General features: G+C 36.4%; 1 protein-coding gene across 4 annotated transcripts in view; it reads right to left on the bottom strand.

The window, feature by feature from the left end:
- myo19 (myosin XIX) overlaps nt 1–18,541 on the bottom strand; it is a 65,023-nt gene that overhangs the window by 21,094 nt on the left and 25,388 nt on the right. For all 4 annotated transcript variants that reach the window (XM_043718561.2, XM_043718562.2, XM_087977401.1 and 1 more), the window contains 12 exons: nt 18,268–18,381; nt 16,507–16,639; nt 13,796–13,865; nt 12,476–12,578; nt 10,689–10,785; nt 9,505–9,581; nt 7,925–8,015; nt 7,487–7,658; nt 6,555–6,628; nt 5,734–5,855; nt 5,020–5,133; nt 615–791 (listed from right to left, as the gene is read on the bottom strand). In XM_043718561.2, the coding sequence (XP_043574496.2) occupies nt 615–791; nt 5,020–5,133; nt 5,734–5,855; nt 6,555–6,628; nt 7,487–7,658; nt 7,925–8,015; nt 9,505–9,581; nt 10,689–10,785; nt 12,476–12,578; nt 13,796–13,865; nt 16,507–16,639; nt 18,268–18,381 (1,344 nt within the window). The remainder of the gene's footprint in view (nt 1–614; nt 792–5,019; nt 5,134–5,733; nt 5,856–6,554; nt 6,629–7,486; nt 7,659–7,924; nt 8,016–9,504; nt 9,582–10,688; nt 10,786–12,475; nt 12,579–13,795; nt 13,866–16,506; nt 16,640–18,267; nt 18,382–18,541) is intronic.

Genomic DNA, 18,541 nt, shown 5'->3' with positions numbered 1-18,541 from the left:
GTGGTCACCAGTACTTCAAGCAATATACCAGTTGTGGCCTAATTAGCATTTTACATAGTTCCAGCATTATCACTTTACTCTTGTATTGTATGCCTCAGCTATCAAAGGTTAAGTATCATATCATCTACTAAATATAACAAATCCAGTAATTTGCTGAATACAAGTAAAAGTGAATTCTTTCTCTGTCCCTTCAACCACACAATTACTATAAACCAAAACAGATTGAATAATATTAACGGATACTACTCTATGTTCTCCTCACAATGGATAAGTCCCTCACTTTTGCTCATCACTTCCCTGTAGTGGCCTCGATGAAAAAGATTAGTGAACCAGGGAAATCATTCCCAACTATTGTCACACAACATATTTGTTTTAAAACTCAGTGTAAGCATGGTTTAGGTGAACTACTAAAGAAAATAGCCAAGATAAGACAAATATTACATTCATCTGGCACTATTTTAAGTGAAAAGGCAGTGGGGTTCAAGGCCCAAACAGGAACTTTGTTCATATAATATAGGCTGACATTTCAGTGCAATAATAATGGCGTGTGAAAACCATCATACTTCATTAACTCAGTCTTAGTGAATGTCTTCGAAGTGTTCAATTTTTCTTACCTTATTCTTTTCCATCATTCCCTCAATCTGGTAATTAACCTTTCCTGCATAATGAGCCACTACAAAATTGGGAACCTTGCTAAACACATTCCAGCTCAGACAGTGATTACTTGCCAAAACTGTCTGAAGGCGAGTTTTAAATTGATTTGCATCAGAAAATCGGTTCAGGCGGCTCTCCTACAGGAAGAGAGATTCTGAATAAATTTAAATGAAGAATCATTGAGCATTTACTAACCATTCACACAATCCATCACTACAATTTATTAGGTAAATGAATCTCAATCCATCTGTGTTTATAGCAGCGGAGATTAACAAAACTGCAGTAATCAGGTAAAAAAATTCAAGTCAGTTTTGAAAGTATGAAGACAAGTTTTATTTCACAAAATCATTATTTTAAATAATTCCTCCTCCATTAACTCATGTACAGCATGAATTAATGAAGTGGATCAATGTTTGTGCAGGAGAAGATTTAAGCTGGTTGGTAACAATGATATAAACTTTAATTTAAGCAGTATCATTTTGTTAACGTTTTCAACAACATGAGTTTCACCACATACAATTTGAGTGAATTTTGGTAAATCAGGAATTATGCGCTTTGTACAAATTGTGTTCAAATGTACTTTGGTAAACAGCATATTTTCTACACCACAGCAGAGACTACACTTAGAAATCTTTATTGGCTGTTCAGCACTTTGGGTCAGTTCTGATGCTCAATTCAAATTCTATGATCAATGTTGAGTGCCTTTGCACAGCAGCCATCTCACACTTTGTGCAGCCAGCCAGTCAAGAGGAAATAGATTTAAGAGACATTCTTAGTAGTTCTGGTCTTCATGTTATAAAAAAGGATGCAGAATTGGAAAAGATGCAAAAGCTGCAGGGATGATACCAGATCTGAGAGGATAGAGATGAGAGAAGGCTGAAGCCTTTTTTTTCTGGAAAAAGAGGCTGAGAGCGTTAACGAGGATTTATAAAGTACCTTTAATATAACAAAAGGTGTCAAGCTACTTCACACGAGCAAGATAAAAACAAAATATTAAGTCAAATTAGGAAATGTTGATTGAAGTTTGGCCAGAGGTAGATATTACAGTGTTTTAACTGAGAAAAGCAAGGTAGAGAGGCAAAAAGCCATTGGGAAGGAATTCAAAACCATACGAAACCAAAGACATTGCCACTAATGGTGGGATGATTAAAATTAGAAATGTTCAAGAAGCAAGAATTAGGTGATTGGAGATATTGAAGAGGGCTGTGAGGCTGAAGGAGATTACAAAGATAGAAAGCCATGGAAGATACTAAACTAAGGGCAATAATGTAGTAAACTAGGACTTTGCTTGACTGGAAGCTAAAGTAAGTCGAGAAGTACAAGAATGGAATGTAATGGGACTTAGTGCAAGTTAAGATTAGGGCAGCAGAGTTTTAGATGAATTCAAGTTTATGGAGGTTAGAATGTGAGAGAACAGTCAGCTGTTTGTTTGACTTTACAAGTGTACAGAGAATTTTCTAGATGCAATTAAGGCAAAAAATGAGGAATGCAGTAGGGCTAAAGTTACAGTGGTGGAAATAAACAATTATTTGGTTTAATCTCATACTGTTACCAAGGAGAAAGATGCAGTAGGAAATGAAGCAAGGACTGAAAACAATGCTATTTTGCATGATAAACTGACCAAACCAGTCTGTGGTAATCATGGTGTCAAATCTGAGTTGAGTTTTTGACCACATTCATGCTGTCACAAAGTCTGCCTATTTCTAACTCTAAGTTTACTATTAAACCAAAATGTTCTGCAGACACTTCAACACCAAGGAAAGCATTATATTTAAACAGTTAACAGAAATTGGTTACTAACAAGGTCAGTACCTGGGAACTGGGACCAACAAGTCCGGAAAAGACCATATAGTCAACTAGATTGGCAGTTGAATGGTAATTGGGATATTTTGGAATAAACAGTGTGTGCGCGTCAGGGATTGGTCAAAGTTTGAATTCAGTTTTAGACTGTGTTTTCTGTGAAAAAAAATCAGGTTGTTGCTGCTACAGCTTGAAGATTTGAAAGCTAACCCTTATCAATTCTTGGAAGCTCAGAGAATAGAGAACCAAGTTTCAAGAATTACTGTTGCTCCGAAAGCTCGTGTGCTTCCAATTAAACCTGTTGGACTATAACCTGGTGTTGTGTGATTTTTAACTGTGTGTATCTGAGTGAACTGTAAAGATGACCCTGATCGACATCTTCAGAAAATCAACCAAGAAGCCATCATCTATGTGAGTGAAACAATGTATCACAAAAACAACTTAAGTAACCTGGCCAGTTTTGTTATTTTGTATTATTTATCCCTTAACTGCATTTGTTTATCTATCCTCTTTTTTGTGAATGGAGCTGAAGGCAAAGGCCTTTGGGTTTAAAGCACAGACCGTTAAACAACTTTGTCTGAGATTGTTATTCAAAAGCCTGATTAGGAACCATTGAGATAAATTTTGAGATCATTTGAAAATTTTAATTTTACAGTGTTGCAAATGCAGAGGTAAAATTTGGTTTAGCTATCTGTCATTGTGTTGTAACAATAGATAATGAAGGAGTTTGAGATAAAAGTGTTTCTACTTGGAGTAAACCTTGGAGTAAATGCTATAAGATAGTCACTAACAAATTCACGAGGGAAACTGGAGCAACATTCTGAAACAAAGGCACACAGCAGATAGGATGTGGAACTCATTACCACAAAAACAAATTGAGGTAAAAAGCACAGTTGCATTTAAGAGGAAGTCAGATAAGCACTTGAGAAAGGAAGGATTAGAAGATTATATTTGGAGTGTTAGGCAAAGGAGAATGGGAAGGGGCTGTCGGGAACACGAATACCACCAAGGACCAGTTAAGGCAAAAGGTATTTGTACACCATGTCAGTGTAGTAAAATGTAACACTGATCTTGGAATTAGTAAAGTTAGTGAAATTGGTGGAACTAAATTTGAAAGACAATCTTTTCAGTTCAAGAAAGAAATTTCACCTGACAATAGTTGATAACGTGCAGTCTACATTTCCTCATAGCTACCAGAGTTAGATTGTTGGTGTAAATACTTTCCTGGGATTCTAGTAAAAAAGTAAACTAGTAACTCAGTACCTCAAATTATTTTATTAATCCTATGTCTGTGCACTGACACGTTATACAGGTATGAGCATTTCATTCCCAATTTCAAATAACATGTACAAAATAAGCTTGTGCAACTTTTCAGAAACCAAAAGGCAAGTGCAAAAAAAATTGAAATTCAATAATCAAGAGAAACAAAGAAAAAAAATCATCTTCCATTTGTAAAACAAAAACAGAAATTGAAGAAACTCAGCAGGTCTCGCAGCATCTTTGGAGAGAAATCAGATTTAATGTTTCAGCTCCAATGACCCTTCTTCAGAATTTTTCTTTCCATTTCTAAAATCCCTTTTGCACGCATCCTCAGGAGACTCAGAAAATTAGGCAATCTGCGGATAACTCTTTGAAGTGCAATCACTGTTTCTAGGTAAGCAGGCCAGCCAGTTTGCACACAGCAAGGTATTATAAACCAATAATCTTTTTTTTTGTGTTGTTGTTTGGTGTATAAATATGGAATGCAGAGCTTTGTACCATATGGGGTACTTCAGGCAAGTAGTATAAATGCCTTTATAAGGCTGCTGAATGAGTGTACCAGAAGGGTGAAGGGAATAAAAGTTTACATAGAAATGCTTAGATGAAGTAGGGCAAGAAGACATCCAATATGGGGGTCATATAGATAGTGAACATTGAAATCAACCAGTTATGCTATTTCCCTGAAACAAATTTTATGTAAAGATATCAGTGGAGATGTTGCTTCTGAAATAACACTATCGATCATATCTGGGCACATATGATCTTCATCTAACATTCCATTGTACAGCTGCATCACTGACAATTCAGCACTGTATTTAATTTTCAATGCACTCAAATCCCAAAGGATTTGAACATCGACCTTCCAACTTGGATGAAAGAACTATTGCTGAACTAAACAAGTCCTATGCAGTACCAAAATTGAAATGCAAAAGAGGACAAATTACAAGTTATTTATTAGGTTACACCAATTTTGCATGTATGAAGACTTAGGGCAAAATGAAAGATTTAAAGAAGTGAGAAATAACAAATTTTTGAGGTAATGGGAAAGAAAGATTAGAAAATTCTTGAGATTTCATTTCAGAAGTAGACAATGCCAGCTGTGTTAAAGGATTAGGAGATGTCCTGTACAATGGTAGGTAATTAGTTCACTGAAAATTCTCAAAAGATTTCCATTTTCTACTTCCTACTTTCACCAAAGGCAAGAAATTCAAATCAACTAACAAAGATCCAAACTACTGTGACCTTTAAATCTGCACTTTCTATTTAGCTTATGCTTACAAACAACAAGTTTGAGAAACAACCAACCTCATTTAAAAGGGAAAAGATGCTGGTGGGATTTCCTTCAATCAGATCTAAACAGCTCTGGTTATCCTGGTAAGTAACAAAGGACCACTCCAGATCTTCTGCGGTGTATTCCTCCTAAAGAACAGCAGGGGATGAAAACATCAAGTACAAACTATAGCAAGTTCTCTTGAAAATGAGCCAAATCTCATTTGTAACAACTGTTGTTTGCATATGTTATTGCTAGCCTATTGCTACTTCCCTGGTCTCTTCATGTGTGGAATTAACAGAATTACAGCTACTTGTAATAGACTTCATTGTACTAAGCTTAACTGAATACATTCAATATTACTGAGTTTAGGAATAACAATCTTACATTTCTAACAGGCAATTAAACACTTAGTTTCTTCAGGTTTCTGTACTGCTTTTGAGAGATACTTGACCCTAAAAGAGGGGATTATGAAAAAAAAATGGTACACACAAATAAAGGTTGAATCCTACAACAGTTTATCACTGAGCTTTAAACAGATTTTTCTGCATGGTAATAACTGGAATCCTGCATCTTATGTTAATGCATCATAAGTTTCAAGTTTCATATTGAATTCCAACAAACTTTGCTGATTCATTGTGATTAATTGAAGATTTAGTTGTAATACTTCATAGGTGGAAATACAATTCCACATGAACCATCTGTGTTGCATCATGTTAAAGATACATTGGATCATCAAGCATGCATACTTGCTGTGCTTTGAGATAATGTGCCACAAAATGCTGCTGGAGCTTTTCATTTGCATAGTTAATACAAAGCTGTTCCAGGTTATTTTGTAGAAATGACTCAAATCCATACACATCCAACAGACCTGCACAAACAAGAAAATATTAAGCATCACTCTGTTTTGCTCAATTGCAGTAAATATTTACAACAATGCATGACTGAAGTCATTTTAAAAATTAAAAGTGGCCCAATAAACATTCTAAGATAAACATTCAATTTGTTCTTTTTACTTCAATTTCTACAAACACTTGTCCCTTGAGAGATGGTTTTTTTTCTGTTCTTGTGCAATCCATCAGGTTTGTAGAATTAATGTTTAATTTATAAATAAAGTGCAATGCAAGGGATGCCAAGGTGGCAAAGCACAAAAGCCTATGACTGATTACCATTGTCTATACAAAATGCTTGCATCTTAACTTACTTGTAATGCATAACAAATTTTCTCTTTAAAAAAAGTTCAGGAGGCAATTTGATTCCGTGGACACTTGCCCCAACCTTACCTCCGTGCTTAGACTCAAAGAAAAAAATATAAAATTCATTCTCCATAAGTTAGATTAGACACAAATGATGTGTTTTTAAAAATCAAGAAAATTTGTGAAATATTGTTCCCTGTTAAATGAGTGTACTTCCAGGAAGTACTCTTCCTCTTCTATTCTCCTGCCAGATCCACCTTATGACTGAAAATTCATCTGGAATATCACCCTGTTCTATTCTCTTAGAACAGTCATGGAAAGGAGCAGATAAGTGACTATTCCAAATTTAAATATTATAAAACTATCATAATTACCTATAAAATTTGTCCACTTGAATGAATCTGAGCATATGGAACCATTTATAATTTTTACCAGCCAGTCAAACAATCTGCAAAATACCCAAAACAAAAACATTTAAACAAACAATAACAAGGAAACAAAACAAAATACTGTGACAGTTTACACATGTAAGTTCATCTCAGTCAATAGATGTTCAGTGCTGTAATGAAGTACTATCAACCCATCTTCCAGCTCAGGTGATGCAAAGCATCTCTTAGCATTATTGAATGCTGTGAAGAGTTGTCCCAGTGTTTTGCCTATTAACATGATTGACAGTAAAAGTTGGTCACCAAAGTTGCCAGAAGTGATGACTTTCCAAATGTCACCCATCGGCTGAAAAACATTGTCATATATTAAGAATGTGATACAGTGTGATTTAAATACAAGCACTTTCTCAATATTCTTCTTTGCAAAGTGAAGATATGCATTATCCAAAGTATCAGAATATTCCAAAGTTCTATACTTATAATTAATTACATTTGCTCTAGCCTATTTGCCAACAGCAAGATCTCTCAAATAGAAAATGAAATAAATGGCTCTTGTTAACTCTTGTTAAATGAGGCAGAATATTGACCAAGACCTTTTGGAGTTTTATGTTTTTCCTGAAATAGTGTCATTAACAAAAAGATGGCACCTCTGACAAAAAGATACACTTAATGTTTCACTTTGCAACATCCTAGTTTAATTTACATCTGTTCTAATGCCTACGATCCATCTAGTTTTCATAGGACATTATAACTATTTACAAAGTCAACAGGGAAACTATCAAGGAATCACAGATAATTGCAGAAGAATATCAACATTTTTACTTTACTAATGCTCCACTTTTCACAGAGGAAAAGTACTTTGCTCAACTGAATGAGAAAACAGCATTACTTTAAGTTCTCAGTTTAAAAAAAAAACCTACTTTGCATAGATGACTTTAGCCACACAGTCCCTTCTCATGCCACACTCTATTTTGGAGCACGGCTTTTTGAACACTTGTTGCTGTCTGCCTGCTATAATAGTCCGGACTCTGAGCTCTTCCAAAAGGCTGTCCTCAGAAACTTTGAGTAGATTTGCAGTTCTCTTAAGAAAGTCTAAAGGAAATAGATTCTGATTAATACACTGGTGCAAAGATAAGCCTAAATCAGAAGAACACATACGGACTATTTGCAGTTTCGAAAAAAAAACTAAGGCCAACAGAAAGCACACCGTCCTGGATTTCTTTGTCATTGAATAATAAAATTTTTTAAAAAAGGTCAAGATACTGGCCTCAATACTCCAGGAAATTTCTCCCAAGTATAACCTCTTCAGAATTTAAAGAAGCATTTTTAAAAATAATAATCCACTTCACATCTCTTACACTTTGCTTTTTCTTTAAGATCACAAGGGTGAGACTCATCTGTAGGAGAGCTAAATCGCACATTTCCAAGATGTAGAAGACCCGCTAGAATCTAATGGAAAAGCACAAAACAAATGGAAGAATAACAAGAACTGTGCTGACAAGCAGTTCTCCCACATTCATGCTAAATATATTTAAAATGTTTGACAGAATGAACCACAAGAAATACACAATCCAATTAATTAAAATTCACTTTTATATATTTTAGTACCTTTGGATTTTTATGTACACTCCTATTCATTGTTGAGGCTTTAATTCACCTTCATTTTTTTTTGTTTTTGTCACCCTTCAAAGGTTTCTTCCTCAGAACTTAAGATGCCTTCCCACTTCGATTCAAAATACAATTCTATCACTAAATGTCCAGTTCTCCTGACCCATTTTCCTCACCTGCATCTCCTGATTTGGATTCCTTTTCATTCTGTGAACAAGGAAAAAAAAATCTACAGGGCTATATTACCCATATTTTAATATTATGAAAACTGTCCTCAAATTCTAGTATTTTTTTCTTCTTTCTACTTTTAAACACAGTTATTTATTCTGCCCAATTTTCAATTCCTTAATCTGATGTAATAGTTCCCTGCATGGTACACAGAGTAATAGAGTCATACAGCATGGAAACAACTCATGCATGCTTACCAGGTTTCCTAAACTGAAGTAGTCCCATTCTCCGGAGTTTGGCAAACGTAACTGTCCAAATGTCTTTGAAATATTCTAATCGTACCTGCCTCTACCACTTCCTCTAGCAACTCATTCCATATACGCACCACCCTCTTTGTGAAAACGTTGCCTGGCTACTTTCTGATGTTGGACCATAGCTTCTCACTTTACGAATCAACCTGATACTACATTTTATTAAACTATTCTACTTCAACTCACCCAGAAGTTTATAAAATAATGAGAGGTATAGATTGAGCTAATGGTATTTGTCTTTTCCCTAGGATGGAGGATTTCAAGACTAGGGGGCAAAAGTTTAAGATGTGAAGAGAGAGATTTTAAAAAGACATGAGGGGCAATTTCTTTTTGTATATCAGGTGGTTCGAGTGTGGAATGAACTTCCTGTGAAAGTGGTGGATTAGGGTACAATTACAACATTTAAAGACATTTGGATAGGTACATGAATAGGAAAGGTTTGGAGGCATATGGGCCAGGGGCAGGCAGGTGGGACTAGTTTAGTTTGGGATTATGATCGACATGGTCTAGTTGGACCGACAGGTCTGTTTCCATGGTGTATGACTCAAGACTCCAATGAATATTTTAAATGAATTTGTCTTCAGTGTACAGATTTGAATAGCTATTACTAAGAGAGAACAATTAAACTCGTCTTGGATAAGGGGCAGCATCCATCTCTAATTTCATAATAAGTCATGATTTGGAGGTGCTGGTGTTGGACTGGGATCTATAAAAGTTAAATTTTTAACTTCATAATAAGTATTTTTTATAAAGTCCAGAAATAATTATGACACATACAAATAATACAGTGATTAGTGTGTCACTGGTTAACTTAGAAAGGTAGAAATTGTAAAGGTTAATGGTTCACTTACCCTGAATACCTGGTCTTGTGTGCAACTGTCAATACCCAGGTGTAGCATCGCATCTTTGGTTTCTTCAAATTGATCCTCTACACAGGTGGAAAAAATAAAAACAATTTGACTGTCATTTCAATAGCTAACCAGGCTCTCCACATAAACCATAAAACATTCATATCTTCAATTTCTTCCACACTTCATTACTCTATTCCCCTTCTTACTCAGGTCATTTGGTTACTAAACTGTTCAAAAATGTTACTTAGAAATTTGTTCCATGAATTAACTGACAGAATCACTACACAGTAAGACAGACAAACAAGATAGATGCTGACCTTCAAAAACCTCAGTGCAACATTAGGCAAAGATAACACTTTTCAAATGACAGATCTGTTTCAGAGGTATATGTGAAAGAATTCTGTAACTTATCACATAGTACATAAAAACAAAAAGAGCACCAGTTTCACATATTTCATTAAAATAGAAACTGAAAGCCAAAAAGAATAAGAAAGTTTCATGTTCATTCCTGAATCTCTGGTATCAGCTTCACTGAGGAGTGCCAGCAATCCAGGTGATAACACTGGTGTCAACATCAAAGACTGAGTTAAGGAGGAATGAAAATTCAGGCATTCACACCCGATTGCTCTCAAGATACCCCAGTTGAAAATCCTCAAAAGTAACAACGCCTTCTTAGTCGGGTACACTGCCGAAAGCTCAAGAACCTTTGATTCTCCCCAAAGGATGTCAGTATTTAAGCAAGAAATCAATATTGCAAGCAAATGACAAAAGTGAAAATAATTGGTATAGAAAATAATAAAAAATGTATTCAAAATTCGCTAGAGCCACAGACATGAAATGTGCCTGATAAATAATTTTCTTTCATGTCTGACTTGCCGAGCGAAAGATTTAATGAATGATCTCAGGCCAGGAATATGCAAAGGATTTGGCTCTGATGTGAAAATGAACAGGATAGCTTAAACACACCTCTACATCATCAGCTTCAATCATATATTGCATAATATTACATATATCACATCATGTATTACATAGCTGTACAATGATAAAGCAGAGTATCTTTCAATACAATGAGAAATGTGTGAGAAGATCTAGGAGTTAAGTATATTGTACTAAAATAATGAGTGCATTCTTGGATTCCTTACTTGCAAATGCAAAACTGGTCAGAGTTCAAAAATCTTGCTAACCTTCTAATATTTTGTCAGCATTTGGTAACCAGAAGAATTCTTCCTTTTCAGAAAGACCCCATTCCAGTCTCTGCTCCTCAGTGGCTCCTTTCATTACCTGAAGAACAATTACTCTGCTAGGTTACAACATTCAAAATTTTGCTAAAGCAATGATTTAACAAAACAAAACAAAATATTCAAGAAAACAGCAAAGTGTTTCAATATTCCTACTAGTTTCACTTTTGAATATCTCCCACTACAACCAATGGTTCCTCTAACTGCTCTTTGTTGTGCATGGCTAGCTGTGCAGTGCTTCTAAGATTGCTGCATGGCTGTGTACTGGTGCATCTCAAAAAGAAACCATAGATTGTGTGAGACCGGTTTGTTTCCTGCATTGCACATTTTTAATTGCTACGTGACTGTCTTCTTGTGCAGTTGGAAAGAACATTGATCACAAACCTTATTGTACATTGGCAATAAAGTTCTGGTTTGCCAGTATTATAATTCAAAAGCTCTATCAAATGCTCAAATGCAATCTTTGAAAGGAGAATGTCTCATTAGCTTTTTAAACAGGTCTATGGTAGAAGCGCAGAAACTGGATGTGAAAAGAGCACTGAATGTCTGCAGTGTTCGTAAAAGAAACTTGGCCATCATTTCCAATGGACCAACAAGTATATGGGCTTTTTTGAATTAGAACAGCATGTGGATTATTAAACTAGAAGCACAGATTCCAAAATAAAAGTCAATTTTTCCATCAATGTTTACAGGTAGTGATATGCAAATACTTGAACATATCATAGACCATGTGAGCTTGGTTTTAAACATAGCAAATGGCGTCAATCTCGGAATCTTTATAAATAACAGTATATTTCCATCTGTAAGTGGGCTTTGTTTGGCATTAGTGACAAATACAAATTAACTTTTTTGATAAAAAGAAATTGCAACCCAAAACCTCACATATTAGTGTATTTCCAAGGTTCCAGTATAAACTTTCAAAATTAACCTAAATCAGTTGTTTTAAAATAAACCAATTGCAGATTATCATCAATTTGTATGAAAAAATCAAAATGGAAACCGAATCTGAATCAAAACAGAAGAAAGTGAAAACAGTCAGATAGTCAGACAATATTTGTGGAGCAAACAGATAAGTTAATGGGGTAGATGTGAATACATCATCAATATTCTGAAACATTAATTTCTCTATTTGATCCACAGATGCTCTAAGAATCTCTGTTAAAGGTTTCAAAATATTATTTTTATTGCATCAACATAGGTCTCAAAAGTGTGCACCACTCAAACAAGAATCACCACTTCAAAAATTGACATTTTTCCTTTTCGCTTATTGTGTGAAGTGTGGTATAGAAAGGGAAATCAGAAGTAGTAGGCCATTTGGCCCTTCGATCCTGCTCTGTCATTCAGTATGATCGCTGCCTTTAAAATCTAAAGACAACTAGCGATGGGCAACAAATGCTGACAAGCCAGCAGCACCCACATCCCATTAACCTCTTCAGGGACTATATTAAAAGCCTTCTGAAAATCCAACTACTCCACATCTACTGTTTCCCCCTTATCTATTTTACTAGTTACATCCTCAAAAAAACTCAAGCAGATTAGTTAAGTGTGATTTGCTTTTCATAAATCCATACTGGCTTTGTCAAAGTTTAATATCAAGTTCAATTGATGCTTCTATCAGTTTATGAACCCTGGATCCAATAACCTGCTATGTCCAACATCTTCAGTACAAATTCAAACTTGCATTAGTATCCAGTAAATGTGAAAACCACCTTTATTTAGAATCACTGCCTCACCTGATAAAAAACGTGAAAATTTCTTTCTAAAGGAGCTTGATTGGCAACCCGTGTTTTCTCCAAAAGGTAAGTCTGCACAGATGCTCCCTCCAGTTGCTGTGATCTGGAAAGTAAAGCAAGCAACTGTTAGAACTGACTGTCTGGAAAAAAGAGGACAAAATTATAAAAGTTTTGGCTGCACAAGAAAGGACTAAAATAAGCAGTGTCCTCAATAAAAGCAAAATACTATTGGTGATTTCATGAAGTTTTTATGAAAGGTCTTCAATTTCTGTTCACAGCTACCTAACTCCACAGTATATACAGTACCTAGGATAAGTTAACAAGCTGTTTTGCGTACAGAAATTCTAAAATTTATTCTTCCCAAGTGATCATTCTTTATGCACAAGCTTCAAAAGAAACAATGTTAAGCAGAAAACATTTTTACAAAGGAATCATGGCCAAAGTAAATCCTGCCTTCAAATTATTTCTGCCAAAATGTAATTTCATGAAGATCTGTTCTACCTAGAGAGTGACCCATTTGCAGAAGAAGTCAATTTCCATCCAACTAAATGGATCAGTTAGTTTAGCACAGAAAAGGATCAAACGGTGAACTTTCTTGATTGGTGTGGGTCACACCTTAGGAAGGATATATGTGCCTTGAGGGAGCACAACATGAATTTAGCAGATTACACCTCAACTTCAAAAGTTAAGATTGAGGAGAGATTCCTAACTATTGCCTGGAATTTAGAAAGTTAAGAGATGATTTGGTCAAAGTTGCCAAGATAATAAGGGGAAAAAATAGAGTATATTGAGAAAACAATTTGTACTGGCTTAGGAGTCTAGGATATGCGGGCATAGGTTAATGATATGAGCCATAACTTTCAAGAGTGAAACTAGAACATGCCTCTACACACAAAAAGGTGTAGAGCCTTGGAACTCTCTTCCACAAATGGCAATTTAACTATACACCAGTTTTTACATTTACAGTGGGGAGTGATAAAATATTTGATTTTAAAAATGTCTTAAGAGACATGGGAAAAAGGAAAGATAATCAGTGTTAGGTCACAATCTCAGTGTATGATGAAGCAGACATAAAAGGGTGAAATGGTCTAACTTTGTTCCAGTATCCCCAGCATCTTCTAATACTAACCTGCATCAGGGAAGTGGTAATTGTGATTTGCCATTTATCAGGTGAGGCAGTGATTCTAAATTTATATTATAAGCATGCATCAACAGACACTAGATAATTGGCTTAAGTCACAAAACGTATTAGCTTTTTGAAAACAATTTTTAAGAAATTGAATAAATGCACACACAGCTGACCTATAAAAAAAAAGCTACCTGTTGAACTGCAATTGGATGTATTTTCCAAATCGACTGCTATTGTGATTCCGTAGTGTACAAGCATTTCCTATGAAAGAGTAAATCTGTTGATAATCAATGACTTCATCATTTATGTTGTCTTTAGCAAGTTTCAGTTTCATGTGTAAATTTAACATAAAGAAATGGAGCAAGGCTTTATTTTCCTCAAAAATCACTGATTGCAGGTTGAATTTCAAATATCCAACAGTACACAAATTCAACACCTTCAATTGCGAAGGCTATGCCTCAAAAACCATGTCGCTCAGCAGATCAGACCATTAACTGAATATCTGGTCTCCCTCCCATCGGAAGGATGTTCTGAAACTTGAAAAGGCTGAGAAAAGATTTACAAGGATGTTGCGAGGGTTGGAGAATTTGAGCTATAGACAGAGGCTGAATAGGCTGGGACTACTTTCCCTGGAGCATCAGAAGCTGAGGGGAGACCTTATACAGGTTTATAAAATCATGAGAGACATGGATAGGGTAAATAGACAAGGTCTTTTTCTTTGGGTGGGGGAGTCCAGATCTAGAGTGCACAGGTTTAGGATGAGAGGGAAAAACGGTAAAAGGCACCTAAGGGACAACATTTTCCCACAGAGGGTGGTGCGTGTATGGAACGAGCTGCAGAGAAAGTGGTGGAGGCTGGTACAATTACAACATTCAAAAGGCATTTGGATGGTTATATGAATAGGAAGCATTAGAGGGATATGGGCGAAGTGCAAATGGGACTAGATTATTTTAGGATATCTGGTTGGCACAGACGAGTTGGACTGAAGGGTCTGTTTCTGTGCTGTACATCTCTATGACTGTATCTCAAGCTGGCCTACATGTTGTTCAAACTCTGGTCATAGTTAAAATCTAGATGGCTGAAGCCAATCAATGGAAAATGTTCTGCTATCCCAGCTAAAATGACTTAATACTTCCTTATAGCTCAGTGTCTGTTATCTGGCACTTTCTATTTAAGACAAAATTCCTCCAAAAGTTGTTTTTAAAACATCAAAAATTCTCTAGTATTTAATTCTTGATCTTATTTTTGTTTAATTGCCAATTTTTGTGCAGTGATATATATTCAAATAAGCAGCTTTTCATCCATAATGGCTTCCAATACTTTCATTAACTTGCTTCCCATGTCCTTTTATCTGCATGTTAAAACATAAATCCAGACTTAACCAAAAAATATTACAGCTAAATATGGTTTCCTAACATGTAAGATTAGTTGAATTCAAATATTAGCATTCTTTTAAATAACTTTTCCTCTTTCCCCATTTTGTTTTCTTCCTGTCTGTTCCCCAACTCCAACTATCTATCATTCTTTCTGTGACATACCTTATTATTAATTTGAGCACAAGAGTGAGTATATGTGGTCTGTTCCAATACTTAAACCAGTAATTTCCTACAGTAGCCCACTAGGTGGTGCAGAATTGTCAATCTGGGATTTGTTAATATTTTTCTTACAAATTCTACTGGAGAAGCACTTGTTTGTTCTGCTCAAATGGTTCAGCTGAGATGGTAACTCACCATATTATAAATCGTGGACACAACTTTTGTGATCTCCATTAGTTTTAGCACATAGATTGCTAAAAGACACGCTGTCTAAATCCCATTTTCAAAAAGTACTGACAAAGCCTTTGATTTCAAATAAATCGACGATTGAAATCTCTTCAGATCATATAGTTCTATCTCCTGATTATTCTGTAACATTACAGAAGTTCTTGAACTTCTAAAATGATGGCTTTTGATTAACTTAAATCACACTTGCACAGAATGAGCTACTACCAATTTGTATGATAAATATCACAGAAGTAAAATGTAAGCAAACTCAAATGAGGATTCCCAAATCCTTCACAAGGAACCTGTCATATGCTTGGCTTGTCCATTTAAATTAATGATAAAAGCAAGTAATATTTTGCTTTTCTAAGAATGCAAGTATTTAAAGTGGTATTTCAATTGTTGGAAACTAAATTCTGATTTTGGAAACTGCCATGGATGTTTCTGTTCAATTTTATACAGGAGGAAGAAAGCAGCAATGCAGAAGTACAGGTTTTCTTTGATCAACCACACAGTTGCATGTGACCCTGATACATCTCAGATCCTTGAATTCATTTGCAGTTATGATTCCTGCTGGAGTGTGACACAGTGGTTAGTACTGTTGCTTCCCAGCTCCAGGGACCTGCGTTCGAAACTAGCCTTGGAATTTGCACATTCTCCCCACGTCTGTGGGTTTCTACCAGGTTCTCCAGTTTCCTCCCACATTCTGAACGTGTGCAGGTTAAGTGGATTGGCCATGCCAAATTGGCCCTTGGTGTCCAGGGATGTATAGGCTAGGTGGATTGCAGGGTTATGAGGCTACGGGGTGTGGGTCTGGGTGGAATGATCTTCAGAGAGTCAGTACTGATTTTATAAGCTGAATGGCCTCTTTCTGCACTGTAGGGATTCTATGATTTCATACTGAGGTACAAACACTGATTACAATGACTGCACTGCCAGTGGTGAGTGAAGGTCACTGCAGCACTAATATTTAGTGATTTCAAATTACCTCAGACAACACTGGCCATATCAAAGAATTTGCTGTGCAGAAACTGGTATGTTGGTTAGCTAATATGTACAATATGATGTGAATACTGGTTTGAGAGGGCAAAATATTTGATTAATTACTCAAGCATAGACATAAAAGCAGAAAGCTTTGTTACCAAATGCCTCCATCACAGGATTGGAGTCTAATACTCTCTTTTCTATTCTTTCCACGTTTTCCTGGCACTTAACAGAAATGGATGAGGTAGCAACTGTGGCAAAGTAGTTCATAAGGCACCGAGATGTCCAGGTCTGCAAAAGGAAAATATTACCAAAAGGTATGATACAAAAGTTCAATCTTCACATTGTTAAACTTAGTCATTCATAACAAGTAAGCAAGTATACTTGGTTGTATCTTGCTCATTTTGCTGCCTTTAAGTTCAACAGAAAAAGTGTGTTCCCAAATCCTGGAGCTCTTAAAATACCAGTGTTATGGGGAAAATCACCAGTCTCGGAGTCAGAATCAGGGTTCAATGACAGAGTTTATTGTTCAAGGAAATATCAGAGATCCGGGGAGAGAAAGACACCAACAGCACAGTGGTCAGCAATTCTTCTTGATGGAGTATGTCAAGATACTTTTATACATCTTGTGATACAATAGGTCAGTGATGAGATTATTGTCTTTGTAACATGATTTGCTTATGGCAATCATTGCAGAATCGTTGATAGTTTTGATACAGTCATTGTCAGATTAGATTAGATTCCCTAGTGTGGAAACAGGCCCTTCAGCCCAACAAGTACACACTGACCCTCCGAAAAGTAACTCACCCAGACACATTTCCCTCGGACTAATGCACCTAACACTATGGGCAATTTAGCATGGCCAATTCACCTGACCTGCACATCTTTGGACGGTGGGAGGAAACAGGAGCACCCGGAGGAAACCCACGCAGGCACGGGGAGAATGTGCAAACTCCACACAGACAGTTGCCTGACTGAGGTAGCAGTGCTAACTGTTGAGCCACCGTGCCACCACATGCAGTCAGTTCCAGTGCAGCATTGTTAATTTCAGCATGGTTGTTGTTAGTTTCAATACAGACATTGTCAGTTTCAATGTCTGCATAGAAGTCCATTGCCGTAGTAATAGGCGCTAACTGCTCTTCCCGAGAAGGACGATTACTGCAGCCCTGGCCATGAGCAATTTGTATTGAGTCCGTATCAAGCTGTTAGCATTTCTATCAAAGGTGTTGGGTGGACCTAGACACTTCAGTGGGCAGTCTACGTTACTCGTGTATTCTCTCCCCCATCCGCCACAAATTAATCAACTAGGCTGTGACTGCATTGTGCTGGCATTCTGGTGGCCCCAGGCAGTGTCTGTATTTGCACTGCTGTCTCTCTCCATATTGTGGACCGGCGGCCATCTTATGTGTCAAGTGGCCAACTGATGACTCAACAGCCATCTTGTGTGTCTGTGTGCCTAATGTCACCCTGCCCTGTGCCATCTCCCACTTCATCAGTTTTAATAAGATTTGCCATTAAACCACTACTGAAAAATATAACACAATGCTTTGAACTTACTGATTCATGAATGTAGGAGAAAGTGAGGACTGCAGATGCTGGAGATCAAAGTTAAGAGCGTGGTGCTGGAAAAGCACAGCTAGTCAGGCAGCATCTGAGGAACAAGAGAGTCAACTCTCCTGTTCCTCGAATGCTGCCTAACCAGTTATGCTTTTCCAGCACCACACCCTTCAACTGTTTCATGAATGTGCCTCATTATTAAAAGGAGAGACAGATCAATAAAGAAAATTAAATGGAATCTTATTATTTTAATCAGTTTTAATGATTAGGTGCTTTTCATAGTTTTCTATAACCACAGCAGTTACCTTCTGGACAAGGTAGATTTATTAATTCTTCCTACATTTCACATGCTGAGTTCTTACCTTTCCAGCACCACTCTCCCCACTGACTATAAGTGACTGGTTAACTGGTTCAACGTGGCTTTGCACATTCCTGAATGCTTCCTCAGCCATCGTGAAGATGTGCGGCTTCAATTCCTAAAAAAACAAAGATTTAATCTCTCAAAAGGTTTTATCTATCCATATAGGCACAAAAGCAACAAAAACAGCAAAACGTATTTGATTATTAATGATGTAAAGCTGGAAAGTTTAAGCCAGTACAAATGTAAACTAGATGCTGCTAATGTGTCTGTGTAGA

Source organism: Chiloscyllium plagiosum, unplaced genomic scaffold, assembly GCF_037043375.1.
Source record: "Chiloscyllium plagiosum isolate Xiang-an unplaced genomic scaffold, Cpla_swu_hap1 HiC_scaffold_31, whole genome shotgun sequence".
Lineage (NCBI taxonomy): Eukaryota > Metazoa > Chordata > Chondrichthyes > Orectolobiformes > Hemiscylliidae > Chiloscyllium > Chiloscyllium plagiosum.
The sequence above is the reverse complement of the archived record's forward strand: the minus strand, read 5'-3'. Positions and strand labels throughout refer to the sequence as shown.